Genomic DNA, 20,438 nt, shown 5'->3' with positions numbered 1-20,438 from the left:
CACTGATTTCTTTAATTCTTAAATCTTAAATTCTCCTTTGCCTTCGTCTCCCTCTTTTTTTCTGCTTCATGATTCTGTATAAGTTTGCCCTCTATATTGCCGATTCTCTGTTCTGCCTCATCCATCCTTAATGCATCCATCTGTGATTGCAGCTCAGTTATAGCATTTTTAATTTCATTCTGGCTACTTTTTACTTCTTTTATCTATGCAGAGAGGGATTCTAATCTATTTTCAACTCCAGCTAGTATTCTTATTATTGTCTAAATTCTGGTTCAGACATCTTGCTTATATCTGTGTTGGTTAAATCCCTGGCTGTCGTTTCTTCGTGCTCTTTCTTTTGGAGAGAATTCCTTCATTTTGTCATTTTGAGGGTGAAAAGGAATTAATGAGGTAGAAAAATTAAAATAAAAAATTAAGATTAAAAAAATATTAAAATTAAAAAACTAAAAACACACCCACACACACAAATCGAATAAGTGGTGCTAGATCTTAGGTGTGTTTTGGTCTGGGTGTTGAAAGTGGTTTGACAGATTAGAGAAAAAAAAGGTGGGGGGGAAGAAAAAAAATCTTTTGAGAATTTGAAAAAATGAATACACTGAAGTAGACTAAAATGAGATGGTGGGAGTAAAATAGAATTTGAAAAAGTGTAAATAAAAGCAAAAAATATAGTAAAAAAATAAAATATTTTTAATAAAAATTAAAAATAAAAATGATTTTTTCTTTTTTTGTATTCAAGTTTAAGAAAAGAACCAAAAAGAGAAAAAGAGAAAAAAAGGCAAAAAAAGGAAATCATTTGAAATTTTGAAAAAGTGAATACACTGTAGTAGACTAAAATAAAATGATTGAAGTAAAATAGAATTTGAAAAAATTTACATAAAAGCAAAAAATGTAGTAAAAACATTAAAGAAAAATATTTTATTTTTTTTTATTTTTTTTTTTTTAATTTTTTTTTTCAACGTTTTTTATTTATTTTTGGGACAGAGAGAGACAGAGCATGAACAGGGGAGGGGCAGAGAGAGAGGGAGACACAGAATCGGAAACAGGCTCCAGGCTCTGAGCCATCAGCCCAGAGCCCGACGCGGGGCTCGAACTCACGGACCGCGAGATCGTGACCTGGCTGAAGTCGGACGCTTAACCGACTGCGCCACCCAGGCGCCCCAAGAAAAATATTTTAATAGAAATTTTAAGTCAAAATGAAGTTTTTCTCTTTCTGCATTCAAGAATAACAAAAGAAACAGAAAAGAGAAAAAAGGAAAAAAAAAAGGAAATCGTTTGAAAATTTGAACAGGTGAATACACTAAGGTAGACTAAACATGATGGAAGTAAAATAGAATTTGAAACAATTTACACAAAAGTAAAAAATGTAGTAAAAAATTAAAGAAAAATATTTTTAATAAAAAGTGAAAATAAAAATTAATTTTTTCTCTTTCTGTATTCAAGAAAAAGAAGTGTAAAAGAGAAAAAAAAAGAAAGAAAATTGAATAGATGGACCTGCTAACAGATTGAAGTAGGACTGAAATTACTTCGTTTTCTCCTAGAAGTAAGACTATGTAGTGCTTTATAGTTCATAAACTAAGTAGTTGGTGAGACTTGTGTTCTTGAAGAACCAGGTTGGCCCAGCTGGGTGGGGCTCAGTGTAAGTGCTCCGTTCTCCACTAGATGGCGCTGCTAGCTGACTGGGGTGGAGCATTGTGGTGCTGAAAGATGCGTATGCGCATGTGCGGGAGCAGTGAAAAATGGCGTCACACAGGTACTCAGCCTCTGGTTTCAGAATTCTCTTCTCCCGGATCAGCAATCGCGCACCCGTCCTGTGTCTTCAGCTTTCATCCGTTCCCCCACTTTTTCACTTTCTGTGACCAGGCCCCAGGCAGTACCTCTCTCCCGAGTTTTGTCTCAGATGCAGCTGTTTTCCCTGGCCCCTTACTTCTGAGGGACTGCGGCTTTGACCCGTTCTGCCCTTTTGCGGGAGAGTCTCACCGAGCAGTGGCCGAATGAGCAATGGCCGAAGGCCGGCTGCACCCAGGAACGCTTGCTGGACCCTGCTGCTGCCGGTGCCCCGAGACTGCGTCCAGGTGCCAGCCTGCCCCCAAAAAGTTCGCGAGATAGTGTAGCAGCAGCTTTTCAGTGATTATGGAAAAATCACAACACACATCTGGCACCAGTCTTCACCCTTAATGACCTTGTTCTAGCACCAACAAATGTGGCCGTTTTCTGGGGTCTGCTGGGACTGGGTGGCTTCAACAGTCTCTACCAAATGCCCTTCCAGCAGTGGAACTGCTTCTCTCCGTGTGGCCTGAGAAACTCCCGGACCCCACTCTGCTCCTGGGGATTCGCCCTTCGCACCAGAGCACCACCAGGTATTGAGCTGCAAAGTTGCAGCCTTTGCGCTCCCCTTGTTTACAGTCTTAATGGAATGCAAACCCTCTCCTTTCTCCTTTCTCCTTTTTTAGTTAAGTCTCTGCGGCTGTTTCCAATTTTCCACTTTCTCTCCAGCTGCTTTTGGGGAGGAGTGCTTTTCCCATATTCTTCCCTCCCCCCCCCACCATCTCTGTCCTCTCTCTGCCCACAAAACACCTCCCTTCCCGCAGATTTTTGCTCCCAAGTTCACTTGTCCGTGCTGCCTACCTGCTGAATTCTGTGGTTCAGGTTGTGCAGATTGTTGTGTTAATACTCCAATCAGTTTTCTAGGTGTATAGGATGGTTAATGTTGGTCTGGCTGTATTTCATGGACGGCAGACACACAAAAAACTTCCATGCTGTTTTGCCATCTTCTGTTTTCCCATTGTTGAGGTATTTTTATTGGAACTTTCATTACATAGGCATAATTGATTAAATCATTGGCCAGTGGTACTTGAACTGAATCTCTAAACTCCATCCTCTCTTCCTTCCCTGGAGATTAGGGGGTGGAATGAAATGTTCCAAACTTAAAATCAAGGCTTGATCTTTCTGGAAATATCACATCCCAAAGCTCTAGGGGCCAGCCAGAATCACTTCATTAGCATAAGTTTCCTATGGTTGAAAGGGGCTTGTCATAAATAACAAAAGGCATTCTTATGACTCAGGAAATTCCAAGAGTTTTAGGAGCCCTGTTCTAGGAATCAAGAACTAAGATGAAATCTATATTTCCCATTACACTATAGCAATTAATAAGTTATTGCCTTATAAAAACTAATATATTACTTGCTCATTTTAAATTGTGCTTACTTACATATATTAAGATATTATTTTTATACTGAGATTGTAACTTGCATGTTAACAGGAGCCATTTTTTATTCATTTTTGTTTAATCCCCTAGTATATCATCTTGTACCCAGCAGTATCTATGAATTCTCTAAGTATTTATGTGTTTGATTGATGCAAATAATATAGGGATCTTTTGAATACATATCCTTATAGGAACATAATGCTTAGAGAAATCACATGGTAATGTCTAAACGGCTGACATTTTGAAGGTAAATTGGCTTTGGTTCAAATATGCTTAGTGTTTCTCAGTGCATAAAGAGGTTACTCACAGTCATCTCTGAATTTCAAAGTCCTCACCAGTAAGATGGGTATAATTGCAAGACCATGAAAAGGTTTGAGAGAAAGGCGCACACACACACACACACACACACACACACACACAGGCAGTTTGTCGTACACTAAAAGTAGCAATTTCACTATTTTGATTGAACAATAGAAGAATATATTTCACTGACTTGACATTCAAACTCCTGGATTTTCCCATCTAAGTATTGGATTTATTATTATTATTATTATTATTATTATTGACAGCACAGTTTCCCCATATCTCTTTTAACAAAGAATAGCAAAGAACAGACAGGTGTTTCATTGGACAGATATTTGACTTGAGAAGAAATTACTTGAGAAGAAATGATCCTAATGTGTACATGTTTAGTAGTGACCTAAGAGTTACATAATTAGGATCATACCTACACTGAAGTTCACCAAACAGGTGACTATTTTCCTCTTTTAACTATAGATAAACTATACATATTTAACATTCATAGTCTGATACTCCCTTAAAGACTTAAAAAGGGCTATATCAACATTTTTTAATACTAGCTTGAAATTTTTTGTTATGTATTTAAATGTCTTTTATTATTTCTGTAAATTAAAAGTATTACTTTGTTTACAGTTCTGGTGTTCATGAGAACCTGGACATTTTTTAAGAAATAGAGGCAAAGTGGGGCGCCTGGGTGGCGCAGTCGGTTAAGCGTCCGACTTCAGCCAGGTCACGATCTCGCGGTCCGTGAGTTCGAGCCCCGCGTCAGGCTCTGGGCGGATGGCTCAGAGCCTGGAGCCTGTTTCCGATTCTGTGTTTCCCTCTCTCTCTGCCCCTCCCCCGTTCATGCTCTGTCTCTCTCTGTCCCAAAAATAAATAAACGTTGAAAAAAAAAAATTAAAAAAAAAAAAAAAGAAATAGAGGCAAAGTTTTATTTATACACAATATTGCAAGAAATCATGGACTTATCTCTGATTCCCTTACTAAGAAATAGATACTAATACACATTTCTCTATAATTGAGTGTTTTCACAGGTTCACAGGTTACTCTTTCCAAATAAGTTAGACACTTGTATTTTGATTTAAAGATTTAGAACCATTCCTACTCAGAACACTTCTCAGACATCTGGAACCAGTAGGTACAAGAATAGTAAATGCTAAAAACCTAATTAATTGCGAGCACTTTCTCCTTAACAACTTTATTCCAATCAAAATCCTTAATAACTTTAAAAGGTTATACCTTTACCTCCAGACAGCTTATATTCTACATGCACTCATCATATCTATTAATACATGGGTAGTACAGAAATTTGTTTACATGAAGTACTTTGTTATATACACTACAATTTCAGTCTGGTTTGAAATCTATCATTAATATTTTTTCTTTAACCTAGCAGATTTGTTGTAATACTTTTATGCTTTCCACAAAACATGGTTTCCATTTTTGACTTACACAAGTTTGTACATGTGAATAGGCCAACGTCTGTTTTAATTGATAACTTCAATAACCAATATTTCCGAGGGAAATGCTGAGAGAGAGACCCAAATCATGATAAATTGGTAGTATTTGTAATTGGAAAGAATGAAGCAGATGTTGTAGTTATGAGCCTACTCTCTGGAGTCAGAGTGATTTGTTTGAATACTTATTCTGCTAATTTTTAGCTGGGTGACTTTAGTTAACTTTTCTGTACCTCACTGTCTTCTATAAAAATGAGTACTACTATAAAAAGATAAACCATGTGAATATATTAACGCAGTACCTAGAATTTAGTAAATATGCAGTATCAACATCTATAATTATTATTTTTATTATCATCATCCTTTAGTATATATGTAGGGAGATGGTTTTACAAGTAAACTTTTTAAATTTTTTTAACGTTTTATTTATTTTTGAGAGAGACAGAGACAGAGTGCGAGTGGGGGAGGGGCAGAGAGAGAGGGAGTCACAGAATCTGAAGCAGTCTCCAGGCTCCAAGCTGTCAGCACAGAGCCGGATGTGGGGTTCGAACTCACGGACTGTGAGATCATGACCTGATCCGAAGTCGGACACTCAACCGACTGAGCCACCCAGGTGCCCCTGACAAGTAAACTTTTGAACCAGATAATATAATAGTGTATTTTTAGACTATAATGGTATAATTTTAGAATAATTTGTTCAGTTGGAAAAAAAAAAAAAAAAAACACAATTACCTATTTATTTCTCCTAAGGAATCTTCCTTAAGTGGATTTTTTTTTCTCACAATATCTTTTTATTTCAGTTTCTTAAAATTAAATACTTCATAATAAAGCATACTGAATAACTCTTACACCACGAAATGCTGATTTTATCAGAATAGTGAACTTTAACTTTTTGACACCTGAAGCTTTCTTTCATCATATTTAAAGTTTTCATACAACACCGTTTAATCCTAACTGTGAAGGTCTGTTCTTCTCACTGGTTATTCCAAGGAATGAAATGCTGAGTTCATTAATAGCCAGTGGGCTTAAAGTGAACCTTATATCACAGAAGTTTTCCACAGGCAAACGTGACTTATAATGAGTTTGCTTAGTTTCACATTTTATCACTTATTTTGAGGTTAGGGAATCACCCTGGAACCCAACGTGTTTGGGCAGTCTATTAAATAGCAGTAATTATTACTTTCATTTAGGGATGCTTTCCAACTCGGACTCTACTGAACTCTATGAAAACACACTGAAGAGATTTAACCCAACACTATCAGGTGTTTTTATAGGCTGTTAATAAATGAGTTGACTGAATTTTCTAGGTTTGGATGAATGACACATTCACATAGAGTGAAAGTCTAAAAAATCCATTATTTGAAATAATCTAATAGGTCAGATATAGTCAAAGAATTCCCACAGAAAATCATTCATAGGAAAAGTAAATATATATTTTAGGATATTGGCCTGGTAAGTATAATTAATTACATTTTGACCTTTGCCATTTAAAAACAAATTTATAAGAAGAAAGATAAGCAGTTGCAAACACTGTTAGATACAAATACAATGAGAGTAAATGTGTATTCACTTAACATAATTGCATTTGACTCTAGTATCATTAATCTCTACTTCACTTCAGCATTTCATTCCAATGAACATAACACTGAGCCTCTAATCACTCCACATTTTCAACAAATTCTGTTTATTGACTACAGCTTTCTCGTTTCCTGATTCTGTTGTTCTCAGTGTACTTGTTTTTAAGGTTTTCAAGCATCCTAGTAATTCAGTCTATTGATTGACTTCCCCTATTAGTTTCCTTCTGAATCATTTCCTTCTGGAACCAACTTGGATCCCAGGATCTGTTGCTTAAACTGTGTTCTCACCATTGCCCTGTCCACTTGTCCTTTTGCCTCACTCTACCAGGTCTCCACTCATGTTATCAAACTGCTTAATTTTGAAGGCTCAGAGACTTTTGTATCAATTATCTGTTATTGTGAAGCAAATACTTAGGAGCTCAAAATAATCATATTTTATTATATCTATTTAATCTCTGGCAAGTCAAGAATTTGAAGAGAGCTTGCCTGGGCTATTCCTCTGTTTCATGTGGATTGTGGTATTATCTGGGTCACCTGATGGTATTTTGCAGGTGGCTGGGCTGGTCTGGAAGGTACAAGATGACCTCCCATATCTGGAACCTTGGTGAGGATGGCTGAGCTTAATTCTACCCTTTCCTCCTTTGTATAATCTCAGGGCCTCTTGAGATGGTCTCTTTAGTAGGGTAGTTGGACTTATTTCATGGGTCAGGCCTCCCAGAATAAGTATTTTAAGAGATAAAAAGTGAAATTCCCAGTCTCCTGTGGTCCAGGCCTAGAAAATGATGTAGCATTACTCTTGCTCTATTCTATTGGTCAAAGTAAGCACAGAATCTACGCAGATTTAACAGAGTAGACATAGAACCCATGCTGAATAAGTATTGAAGACTTTGTGAACATCTTTACTCTTTTACATCATTTATTCATTCATTCTTTCTTTTATGTATTCAGTAATGATCTGGCACTAGCTATAATGCTGAGTACTTGATGGATACAGAGAAGATACAATGATGGGGAGTTTTAAGTCCCATTATAATGGAACTTACATGAACTAGATATGAACAAATGGTGTTACTATGCAGGAAATAAATACAATGATTGCTAACCATGTATTGGTAACAGTAGGAGAAATGTTTTACTAATTGGTAGCCCAGGATAGGCTTTCTAAAGAAGTAAAATATAAAAATGACCATCAGAGAGCAATAGAAAGAGTGAAGGAAAGAACATCTTCAGAAGAAAGAATAAAGCCCAGAATCCAGAAAGTGCTTGTCATGCAGGAACAGGAAGGAAACCTGTTTCTGAACACAATGATTAAGATAAGAATGATTGAGAATATTATCAGAGCCAGAACTTGCAGGACTTTGTAAGCCTGATTGACAAGTAGGGGCAAATCAATAAAGTGTTCTAAGGAGGAAAATAACAAGAGCTGATTTCTCTTGTAAAAGAACATCTGGCCAATATCAGAGAAATAGTAGAAGGTCAAAATCGGAAGCACAATGGCCTTTTAGAAGGCTATTGGAGGACATTTGCAGTAGTCTATGTAAGAGGTAATAGTAGTGGTAGTAAAGATTGGGAGAAATGTATAACCTCTGGATATATTTTGAAAGTAGAATGAATAGATAATTATGTTTTCTAATCATAGACAACAGTATTGAACAAACAGATGCCATTCCTGATGTCTACTATTTAACCATAAAAACTGCAACACACATTATATATACTCCACAGAAAATGCTTTTGCTATAATCACTTATGACATCAGACTTGTCAAAAACAATATATATTTTCAATCTAAACTCATATATTGCTAACATTTGGCACATTTTTTTACTTTATGTTCTTTGAACATCCAAAGCCTTTAATTTTTTGTAACACAACTCTCTGGATCCATATATCTCTTTGCTTATTTATATTTATTCTCCTCTAGGAACTTTTACTTTTCTCTAACCCCAGAAGTGATTATATTCAGGACTAAATCCAAATTTGGCTTTTTATTTGTCTTTATTTAAGCTTATTCTGAATTATCTCAATAAAACCAGAGCTTTCAGTCAAGTCAGCATTTTGAGCTTTAGATCTGTATTTCCATTTGACTAATAGAGACATGTGATTCTGGGCATATAATAGACAAAATATTCCTCAAAATCCTTCCAGTGTAGGGACCCCTGGGTAGCTCAGTTGGTTGAGTATCCAACCTTGATTTTGGCTCTGGTCCCGTTCCCACAGTTGTGAGATTGAGCCCGGCATCCAGTTCTGTGCTGGGCGTGGAGTCTGCTTAAGACTCTCTCTGTCCCTCTCCCTCTGTCCTTCTTCCACTTGCTCTCTCTCTCTTAAAAAAAAAAAAAAAAAATTCTTCCAATGCAAACAATCAAAAAATGCTGCAAAATTTCTAAAAAATATTATTGAAAGTATTAAAATGTTTATTTTAAAAATACAATGCCAAATTTATAAGAAAGCAGGACAATGAGGCTAACCTTGCCCCAAGGGCATTTGCTGATGTGGGAGAATTTAAGCTTCAGTTTTGATGGCATTTCTAGTCGATTACAATCTAACCAGAGTATTTCCTGGAGAAAAGTTCTACCCATAGAAGTTGGAACTCGAAGGACTATATCCATAGGATAAGAGTAAAGTAGGCGTAAACCCAGTCTACATATTCCTATTCCCGAGTGAGTGCAAAGAAAGTTGTCTTTGAAGTGAGCAGGGTAAGGGTGATGTGGGATCACATACTGTACATTATAATCACAAGTTGCCTCTTTGGAGGATTTTTAATGAAAATTCGTATCACTTGGGTGATTAAAACCTCAAGCCATGAACCTAGATTAATGTGATCCTAGACATTGATATCAGTAGTTGCCTATAGACACATATCTCTCTAGAGGAAGAAATCATCATCTTAGATATTTAAAAATTCCCATATTTTTACAGGACATTGAATAGCACAGAGTCAAAATTAACTGAGAATACACAGCAACAAAATACCATCAGAGAAAACAAACAAAAAACATCTTTAAAGCCATATAGAAAAATCAGACAGTATAAAATAATTACTTTGTTTAAAGAAATAAGAGACAAATCTTACTTGCAAGTAATGGAAAAGTATAAAAGTAGTGGCATACCAGGTATACAAAAAAAAACTATGCAGAATGTTTATAAATGAAAGCTACATTATTTTAAATAAAAAAAACCAAATTAACAACTCAGGCAATAACAGATGTTGGCAAGGATGCAGAGAAAGCATGCCAGTGGGAAAGAAACTGGTGCAGCCACTCTGGAAAACAGTATGGAGGTTCCTCAAAAAATTGAAAATAGAACTACCCTATGACCCAGCAATTGTATTACTAGGTATTTATCCAAAAGATACAAAAATGCTGATTCTAAGGGGCACATGCACCCCAGTTTTTATAGCAGCAGTATTGTCAATAGCCAAAGTATGGAAAGAACTCAAATCTCCATTGACTGATGAATGGATAAAGAAGATGTGGTATATAGAAACAATGTAATATTACTTGGCTATAAAAATAATGAAATCTTGCCATTTTAACAATGGGGATAGAACTAGAGTGTATCATGCTAAGCAAAATAATTTATTCAAAGAAAGGCAGGTATCATGTGATTTCACTCATAGGTTGAATTTAAGAAACAAAACAGATGACCATAGGGGAAAGGAAGCAAAAATAAAAACAGAGAGACAAACCATAAGAGACTCTTAAATACAGAAAACGAACTGAGGGTTGTTGGTGGGGTGTTGGGTAGGGTGATGGGCTAAATGAGTAATGGTCATTAGGGAAAGCACTTGCTGGGATAAGCACTAGGTGTTGTATGTAAGTAATGAATTACTAAATTCTACTCCTGAAATCATCATCACACTATATGTTAACTAACTTGGATATAAATAAATAAATAAACAAACACAAACATTAAAATAATAATAAAAACATAATGGATGGGTATACCAGATTAAGTAGAACTGAAGAAAGAATTAGTGCTCAGAAGAATTTATTCAAAATGCAATGGAGAAAAAGCAAGAAAGAGAAAAGTTGGAAGAGGGATTAAAGACATGGAAGACAGAATGAATGAAAAAGACCTTCAAGTGAGGATAGAAAGAAAAAAACACAGGTATAATTTAAGAAATGACAATTTTCCAGAAATTTCTTAGGTGAAATATGCCAAACTGAAATCAACAGATTTAAAAATCCCAGCAGGTACCAAACTTTTAGGTACAAAGAATATCCACTTAAAATCATTATATTGAAGGTATCAAATATCAAAGGTAAAAACATTTTGAATGTACCTGGAGGAAACAAAAACAAGAACTTTAAAGTGTGAGACTTTAAGCTTACTTGTCTATAGCAGTAAAAGCCATCTGAAGACAGTAGAACTATATCCTAATATGCTAAAAGAAAATCAGTGCCACCCTCTAATCCTATTATGTAAAAGGAAAATATCTTTTAAGAATAAGGCTAAAAATATATTTTCAGAAAATCAAGACCAGAAAGGTCATTAAAGATAATTCTAAATGATGTACTTGAGGCAAAATTTGGAAAATGATCATGGAATTTTAAAGTATATAGTGAAAGAATGAATTAAAGGCAAATGAGCCAGCATATATCTGAATAATTCTAAAAATTAGTGCAGATATAAAATTATAATGTTCAATTGTTTTTAAAAAAAGAGAGAATGAAAATTTGTAGCAGCAAAAGGGTTGGAATAATCATGTAGTCCATAAATCTAAAAGAAGACAAAGAAAAATGACCATAAAACAAATAGGAAGTACAAAACAGTTACATTTGTTGAGTACATCTGTACTCAAATGTATCAGTAGTCAGGAAATGTAAACAAAGTGTTAATTGCTGTGGGTAAAATTGAAATATTGCTAAGGTTTCTTGAAAAAATAGAATATAACTACATGCTGTTTAAAGGAAACACTTGTAAAATATAAGGATAATGGAACTCTAAAAGTATGGAAAAGACAGCTTGCAACTACTAACTAAGCAATGTCAGAGTAAGTATTAATTGAGACAAAATAGTTTTAAATAATACAACCTTAATAGAGATAAAGGAGGTTGTTTCAAAATGATAAAACCTTCAGTTTACCAATAAAATAAAGCAATTTTAAATTTGTATGTACTTAATAGCGTGGCCTCAAAATATGTAAAGCAGGGGCGCCTGGGCAGCTCGGTTGAGCCTCCAACTTTGGCTTAGGTCATGATTTCATGGTTCTTGAGTTAAGCCCCAAGTCGGGCTCTGAGCTTAACACTCTTCTAAATTAATCCAAGTAGAACAAATAGGGTAAAAGCCCAATAACTATGTAGATGATTTGGATAACTCATTTGTCAGACTTGACCCAACAAACAGTTCCACATCACACTCCTAAACTTCAGACTATTCCTTCTTTGCAGGCATACACAGAACAAAAATTAGTCATATATTGGGCTATAACTCAGGCTTCAACAAATTTCAGAAGATTGAAAACACATGGACTATTTTCTCTGACCGTGATCCAATTAAGCAAAAATCAGAACAAAGAGATAATAAAACATAACCCATATATATTTGGAAATGAAGAAACAGTTGCCTACTTGGTATCCCTACTGTCTGACTAGCAGGTGCACAAGTTCAACATGTCCACCGTACCCTAAACTACCCCTCCTGTTTTCTCTGTCTTCGTCACTGACACCGTATCTACCTCATTGTCTAAGGCATCATTTGTGGTTTCACTGGCATTGCCTTAGTTCAGACTTTCAGCAATGATGTTCTCATTTTCTCTGTAACTAGACTCTTTCCTTTGAGTATGCTCCTCCTATCTGCCCAAACATTCTTTCTAAAAGATCAGTTTAGTCATATAAAACCTTCATTTAAAAAATTTTAAATGGACCTTGAGGGTTTATGCTAAGTGAAATAAGTCAAACAGAGAAAAGCAGATACCATATGATTCCAGTTATATGTGAAATCTAACAAAAGAAACAAATGAACAAAACAGAAACAGACTCCTCGTAGATAACAAAAAACAATCTGGTGTTTGCCACAGGAAAAGGTGGTGGGGGTTGGATGAAATAGATGAAAGGGATTAACAGGTACAATAGAAAAAAAATTAATGAGCCTCACCACTAACAAGATGAAATCCAAACTCCATAACATGATATTCAGAAATTCTTGACTAGAGTCCCTTCCTTTCTTTCCATCTTTATTTCCTCTGAAGCACTCATGTACCCTTTGTTCACCAGCTATGCCAATTCATTTATACTTCTCTGAACACCACCTCCTCTCTACTTTCTCTTTACCTTTTGCACATATTAATCTCCTTACCTGGGATGATTGATTACCAACCTCACCATTTCCTATATATCCTGGAAGACACAGCTCGAGTATCACATTCCTTGAGATGCCTTGCCTGGTGAATCCTCATAGTGTTATTCACTTCTTTACTTTCTACCCTAGAATTGTTTTTTGTACTTCAGTTTTGTAAATCAGATATTTAAATAGCTGCCTGTTGTGTTAAATCATAAATTTCATGCAGACAGGAATTTTTTTCATTCATTAAAAAAAAATTAGCACTTATGTAGGAAGAGCTCAAAAATTGAATTTATGAATAAAATTAGAACAGTAAGGTAGTTTAAATATATTTGTTGAGAGAAGCAAGAAGGATGAGTCAACAGATTGGCAACGAGAAGGGACAGCGATAGTACAAAAAAGTATTGGAATAACATGTAAAGAATATTGGAGGGTGAACTTAGTGCCTTTAGGCAGTCCTAAAACCTTTTAGCGTCTTGAAGGAAGGGATGCCAGAAAGAGTTGTATGGCTTCTATACTACACAAGAGAGTATGTACGGCTCTATACTACTCAGGAGAGTATCATATACATCTAGTCAAGGATGTGATAGTGCTGTGCAGTGCAATCCTGAGTGGTCACAGACAGTTTATTTGATTAAATGAGTCCTTAGTGCCTAGGAAGTAGTTGTTATTTATCATAACCATCGGGAGTCATGAGGTAAAGGATTATAATTTGCATACTCTATATAATGAGAAATGTCTGTATGAAAAACTTTTCAGAAATCTTTCCATCAAAAACAAAAAAGTTAGGTATCTAATGTAGCAAGTTTTAATTATATGGAAAAAAATCACAATTAAGGCAGATAAATGCATCATTGCAGTGAGTTAGAAACCTCATCCACCTGTGTTATAATTTGCAAAGTTTGCTTAAGGTTTACCCATGAATATTATGAATTTTAGTCAAATGTGTTCAGACCAAATAATTTAGAACATAAATTTATAAACTTAGGTTACCTACTTTATTAAATAATAGGTAGTTCAGAAGCCAAACTGGGAATAATTAGAATTTTGACTGACTTGAATCAATGACTTCGTCTGTTTCAAAGTCTCATGCTAATTTGGAGACTGCATTTTACACCTACAACATCATTTGGTTGCTGGCAGTATAAACATAGTCATGATGATTTGTTCTGGGAAGTAGCTAAGAAAAAAATGAACTCTGCTACTTTCACCTGCAAATGATATTTCAAGGCAGTGAATCTCATTCACTGCCCACAGTCAGTAAATGATGTTTCCCATTTCCCATCCCAAGATAAAATTCCTGGTGTTGCTCTCCACCCACCTCTTACTCCTTACTTGTTGCTAGATGTGTTCTTAAAAACAGCTTCTTAGAATAAGAATAGTCTTTGGCTCATTGCAGACCACATGTTTTACCTGTTTTAACATCTCTTCTGCAGATCCTCCTGCTGTGGAACCAGCGTTCCTGGAAATTCGGCAAGGACAAGACCGAAGTGTTACTATGAGCTGCCGGGTCCTGAGAGCCTATCCAATACGGGTGCTGACCTATGAATGGCGCTTGGGCAATAAATTATTACGGACGGGTCAGTTTGACTCTCAAGAGTATACAGAATACCCGGTGAAGAGTCTTTCCAATGAAAACTATGGGGTTTATAATTGTAGCATCATTAATGAAGCTGGAGCTGGGAGATGCAGCTTTCTTGTTACAGGTAAGATTCACAATATTTTTGCCTTTCATATATTTTTGATCAAGGGATTGTAGGCTTTGTCACTATACGAATTTAAAGCATTTTTCAAATCCATGAAGCATACTATGAGCAGTTTGACTACCATAGTTAGAGCTACTCATTTCTTTTCAAGGTGTTTGTTTTAGTAGTTAAGACAGTTTATATGCCTATAAAATTAGAAGTTTATGTGAATTCAAGTAGATTTGGTGAAGAGTTTGGTTATTTTGAGTGTTTAAGTAATAAAGTGACAAATCTTTTTTTTTTTAATTTTTTTTTTCAACGTTTATTTATTTTTTTGGGACAGAGAGAGACAGAGCATGAATGGGGGAGGGGCAGAGAGAGAGGGAGACACAGAAACGGAAACAGGCTCCAGGCTCTGAGCCGTCAGCCCAGAGCCCGACGCGGGGCTCGAACTCCCGGACCGCGAGATCGTGACCTGGCTGAAGTCGGACGCTTAACCGACTGCGCCACCCAGGCGCCCCATAAAGTGACAAATCTTAACAAGGTTTTTTTAGATCACATTGCAAATATTAATACTAATATATATTTTCTTCTGCAAGTCTAAAATTACTTGTTAACCAAGACTTGCTTTGGTTTTCTTAATGGTGGAGTGTTTTCTTCCTATTATTATTTATTTACTAACGATGAATCTTAATTTTGGTGAATCTTAATTTTGTCCTTGGCTTACCATTGGTTCACAGATATTCAGAGGGAAAGCAATAAAGTTGTATCTGGCATATAATAAATTTTTAGAAAGACGTATCAATCAAAACTTTTTCGTGCCATATCTTTCAATGTATTAAAAGAAATATTAACTCTATTAAGTCTTATGTAAATATTTAAATTATTTTATAACCTATATACTAACAAATCTGTATAATTTTTGAGCTATGGGTTAGGCATACATTAAAAGGATATATTCCTTTTATTCTTTTTCAGTATTATTTAATTCTAGGGAAAGTTAGTCATAATAGTTGGAATGTTTATGCTAGTAAAAACTGAAACAGTGAATTGTTTATTACCTGAAAATCAATTGTAAATGTTTCAAACTTAGTGAAATCTTGTTCATTGGTAATGTAAATTTTTATTGATAAGTTCTTACCAATAAGAAAATTTTCTAGACATGAATCACCTTGACATATTTTTGGTTCCTGAAATATGACGTTAGGTAGATAAAATGCAATGAACCAACCAAAGAATATGAAGATGTCCTCTCTTCTGGCTCTTGCCACCTCTTGGTTTTATAGTCCTTTTATCAACGTTCAGTTAGACTTAAAAGATTTCTACTTTTCTTAAAGTGAACTATTAAAATACGGTTCCTGGGTGGCTCAGTCACCTAAGAATCCGACTCTCTATTTCAGCTCAAGTCATGATCTCACAGTTTGTGAGATGGTGCCCTGAGTTGGGATCAGTGCTAATAGCACAGAGCCTGCTTAAGATTCTCTCTTCCTCTCTCTCCCTCTCTCTCTTTCTTTCCCCCTCTGCCCCTCCCCAGTGTTGACTTTAAATAAATAAATAAGTAAATAAATAAATAAATAAATAAATAAACAAACTTTTTTTTTTTTTAAAGTGAACTATTAAAACAAAACCAGAAATCCCTAGGACAATGCTACTTACATGATGATCTCACTGCTAATTTTTATTCCTACGCATATTTATAAGGGAAAGAGAATGGAGTCTGTTAGTCTATGGAGTAATTTAAGTGGCACGATGTACTTTCACTCTTAATTTACATATTATTACCCTAAATCAATAAGAATCTTTCAAAGGTGGTTGTTTTCCACATATCGGTAGAAATAGGACACCTTTTTTTCATTAATTCTCCAAAACAAAAACACTCCATAAAATTAACTACGTACCTTTCTTCAAATTTTTGGACTTACATTCATTCTAATTTGTTTTTGACACTTCAGGCTAGTTTAGACAATGATGCCTTTGTAAGATTTTCATTTGTTCTCTATCATGTGACCCAAATCCTATTTTCTGAACCGGAAGACAAGCTGAGACCAGAAGGGAATACTTTTCCTAGAAGAAACCATTTCCCATTCAAGATCCATGGGATGTAGTAAATAGATTTTGATAGCTCCAGGAAGGAATAAGCCTGTTATGGGTTGCCCCCACAAGCGAATGAATAGCTCCATGAACTAATTTATTTCCAGTGTGTATTTTTTATACCTTCATGTCAACCTCATTGTTTCAAGATTCCAATAGTTTTGAAGAAAAAAGGAAATAATTGAAATCCAAATATTGTATAATCCAGAAAAATATACATTTGACCCTTGAACAACAGAGGAGTTAGGTGCACCAACCCCCAACATGGTCAAAAATTTGCATACAGTTTTTGACTCCCCCCAAAACCTAACTACTTATAGCCTACTGTTGACCAGAAGCCTTACTGAGTGTATAATCTACTGACACATACTTTGTACTATATATATATATATATATATATATATATATATATATATATATACACATATACATAATATACTATATTTTTAAAGTAAGCTAGAGAAAAGAAAATGTTATTGGGGAGCCTGGATGATTCGGTCAGTTGAACGTTTGACTTCGACTCAGGTAATTATCTGTCAGTTTGTGAGTTTGAGCCCCGTGTTGGACTCTGTGCTAACAGCTCAAAGCCTGGAGCCTGCTTCGGATTCTGTGTCTCCCCCTCTCTCTCTGCTCTTCCCCTGCTCTCTCTCTCTCTCTCTCTCTTAAAAATAAATAAACATCAAAAAATTTTAAAAAGAAAATGTTATCAGGAAAATCATAAGAGAAAATATATTTACCATACTTCACTATTATTTATTTTTTAAAAATCTCCACATAGAAGTGGACCTACAAAGTTCAAACCTGTGTTGTTAAGGGTCAATTATATAAAGAAATCAATGATTCCTTAGAATTAGAGGTCTGGAAGGAACAATGAAAAGGCATTTGTTTCTTCTATTAAAACGTATCACAATTAGTAATCCTTATGAATTTACCACAATTCAGAACCCTTTGAAGCTATACAGAAAGGAGCTCAGGAATAGAATATATACAAGGGTATGTATAATCTTTCTGCATATATTCTTTATCCACAAAGATCTTTGAAGACAATTCTGTTTACGTCCTGACAGCCAAATTAATTAATTTTGTTATTACAACTATTTTACCAAATTGAAGATCACTCTTCTATTAGGTTTGACTGTTATACAGTCACCCAAAAGTGAACTTGATCTCAGTACATATCAAAATATACAGAATTGAACTAATAGCGAATGGCAGTCCTCATATTTATAGTTACTTTAGCTGCTAGGAAAGCTAAAATTTCACACCTCTTTTTCCCAGTTATATCATGTGTGTGTGATGTGTGTGGGAGTATAGAGGTTGATGAGTGGGGTTGTGTTTGCTGAGAAGTCAGGATGTGAGAAAGTAAGTAAAGATATTTTGGGAACAGTGAATAGCTTAGCTTGTAGTGCACTGTCCATGTTAGAAAATATTAACGACAATACCACAAAATACTGTGTATTTTCATTTATTTTATTTACTAATATTATTATGGTAAAGGTAAGCATAGAGTTGTTTATTGTTTGTTTTGTGGGTTAAGTTAGCTTTGTGAACAATGGTAGGAAACTAAACACCATTTATCATGTTTTTCTGTGAAGGAATTTTTATAAGTTCCAGGAAGTATGTATATACAGTTATATAAATTTAGATTTGTAAACCACTTTAGAATTGGATCAATGGAGACAATTTTAAATTCTTTTAAATGAAAACTATTAAAGGAGTAGTGTCTTTTTCAATGGGTAACAGCGGATATTTATTCTATAAGAATTTTTATTGCATAACTACAAGTTATAATTGAGCATAAAACAACCAGTGTGTATTCTCTCTACTGATGAAAATTTTGCAATCTGGAAAATATTTAACGCTTATTTACTCTGTACCTACTATATTTGCTTGGTGTTTTGAATATATCATTTTAACAATTTTATTCCTATTACATTTGTAAAGCCATATATTCTTTTATCTGAGATAGTATAGTTGCCTTTTATCTGATACCTGACTTTTCACTCTCTTTCCCTTTCAATCCATTTTCCATACTGCAGGGCTTTATTTTCCTAGAAAATATATCTTACTTTTAGTGGGAAATATCTGTGCTCTTCATTGCCTTATAGAGGTGATAACATTAATTCAATGTCATGAATTTTCAAACCACTCATTAATATACCAAATGGAATATATAGAAATACATCTCTTTGAGTCCTACCAATTATTCCACACTCTAGTCAAATTAAGTCATTCTGCTTCCCACCAAATCATTACACATTTCCAAGACTTTATGCCTTTGTTCACATATTACTTTATTTTGAAATACTTTCCCTTTGTATATTCCTCTACCAGAGTAATGGCGGCCCTCGTATAAGCCTTTACCAGGGTCATTTTGACTTTTGCTCCTCAGCCAAATAGAGATGTGTAGGTTGTAATAGTGTATTATTTTACAATTCACAAATTAATTATGTATGTTATTATTTGTCAAGTATCTGAAAATATCCATAAAACTCCCAAGTAACCATGATTTGAACAAGATAGAAAATTATTACACTCAGGTTAAACCTTAAAGTATCATTGCAGGAACTAACATAATGGCTTTTCCACAAAGTCTTCAGAAATTCAGGTTTCTACCATCTTATTGCTCATTCACCATCAATAATTGGCACATCTTATAGCCCTAATGGCTGTTGAAGTCCCAGCTATTACCTCTACATTTCAGTGTGTTACCTCTTTTTAAGGATACTTCCTTAAAAAGTGGTAGTTTTAGATACCCTTTCTACTTGAATTTTTTTGAAAACAACTTAATCCTATTGATGTATCTGCAGTAAAGGCTGTGGGTATTGATTTTATTTTAGTAAGATTAAATCACAGGATTAAATCTAGGAATTAAATCTAGGAATATTAAATTGCCTTAATTGAAAAAAATACAATGAAATTAAATGGAGATTTTCAAGGAAAACCTGGAATCTAGGTTTTATTTCTGTAATACTTAACACTGTTACTGATAGTCAACTTTTCAGGAGCCATGGCCATTGGGCCCTTAGTATAATTTAAAAAGACAAGAATAGGTTTAATCGTAGAGCTTGCAAGATATTATATTGACGAGCAATGGAATTGAGGGTACTATGTTACTTAATGCTCCATAACCAATTACTACAAACTGAGCATCTTTTGCAACAGCACATGTGTATTATCTCACAACTTCCGTGTGTTAGGAGTTCAGGTATGGTTTAGCCAGATCCTCTGTTCTGGGTCTCACAAAGCTGCAATCAAAGGGTTGGCTGGAATGTTCTTATCTGAATGCTTAATTTCAGAGAGGAAGTTGAATCATGTCCAAACTTATTAAGGTTTTTGAGAGAATTAATTTCCTAATGGTTGTATGATAGAAGGCCCAAGTGTTTTGCTCCTTGTTGGCTGAGGCCACTTTCATGTCCTAGAAGATGCCTGCACATCCTAGAGACCACCCATAATTCTTTGTCATGAGGGTCTTTCCAAAATGGCTATCTACTTCATCAAGCTAGAAAGAGGAATCCCTAGCTCTAGTCAGCTAAGATGGAATCTTGTATGTCATAACAATTACTGAACTGATACCCCATCATAATTTCTCCCCACTTTCAATGGGAAAGAATTATACACAAAGATATGAAAACCAGGGTTAAGAATCATTGAAAGTCAGCTTAGGGTTTCCCTGCCACAAATACCCATTTCCTGCCACAAGGAGTATTTTTTAATGTTTTTTTTTTTTTTTTTTTTGAGAGAGAGCCTAAGAGCTGTAATATTACCCAAAACAATATGTTGGAGGACTCTAGCATTGCTTAGTTTTGAAGACAAAAGAGGAAGAAATGATAACCAA

At 35.0% G+C, this 20,438-nt stretch overlaps 1 protein-coding gene across 1 annotated transcript in view; it reads left to right on the top strand.

Moving 5' to 3' along the window:
- Positions 1–20,438, top strand: part of MDGA2 (MAM domain containing glycosylphosphatidylinositol anchor 2) — a 488,781-nt gene that overhangs the window by 353,624 nt on the left and 114,719 nt on the right. The window contains exon 9 of the mRNA XM_032593527.1: positions 14,261–14,530. Within this exon, the coding sequence (XP_032449418.1) occupies positions 14,261–14,530 (270 nt within the window). The remainder of the gene's footprint in view (positions 1–14,260; positions 14,531–20,438) is intronic.

This window comes from Lynx canadensis, chromosome B3, assembly GCF_007474595.2.
Source record: "Lynx canadensis isolate LIC74 chromosome B3, mLynCan4.pri.v2, whole genome shotgun sequence".
Taxonomy (NCBI): Eukaryota; Metazoa; Chordata; class Mammalia; order Carnivora; family Felidae; genus Lynx; species Lynx canadensis.
Note: the sequence above shows the minus strand (reverse complement) of the source record. Positions and strands in the feature narration are given on the sequence as shown.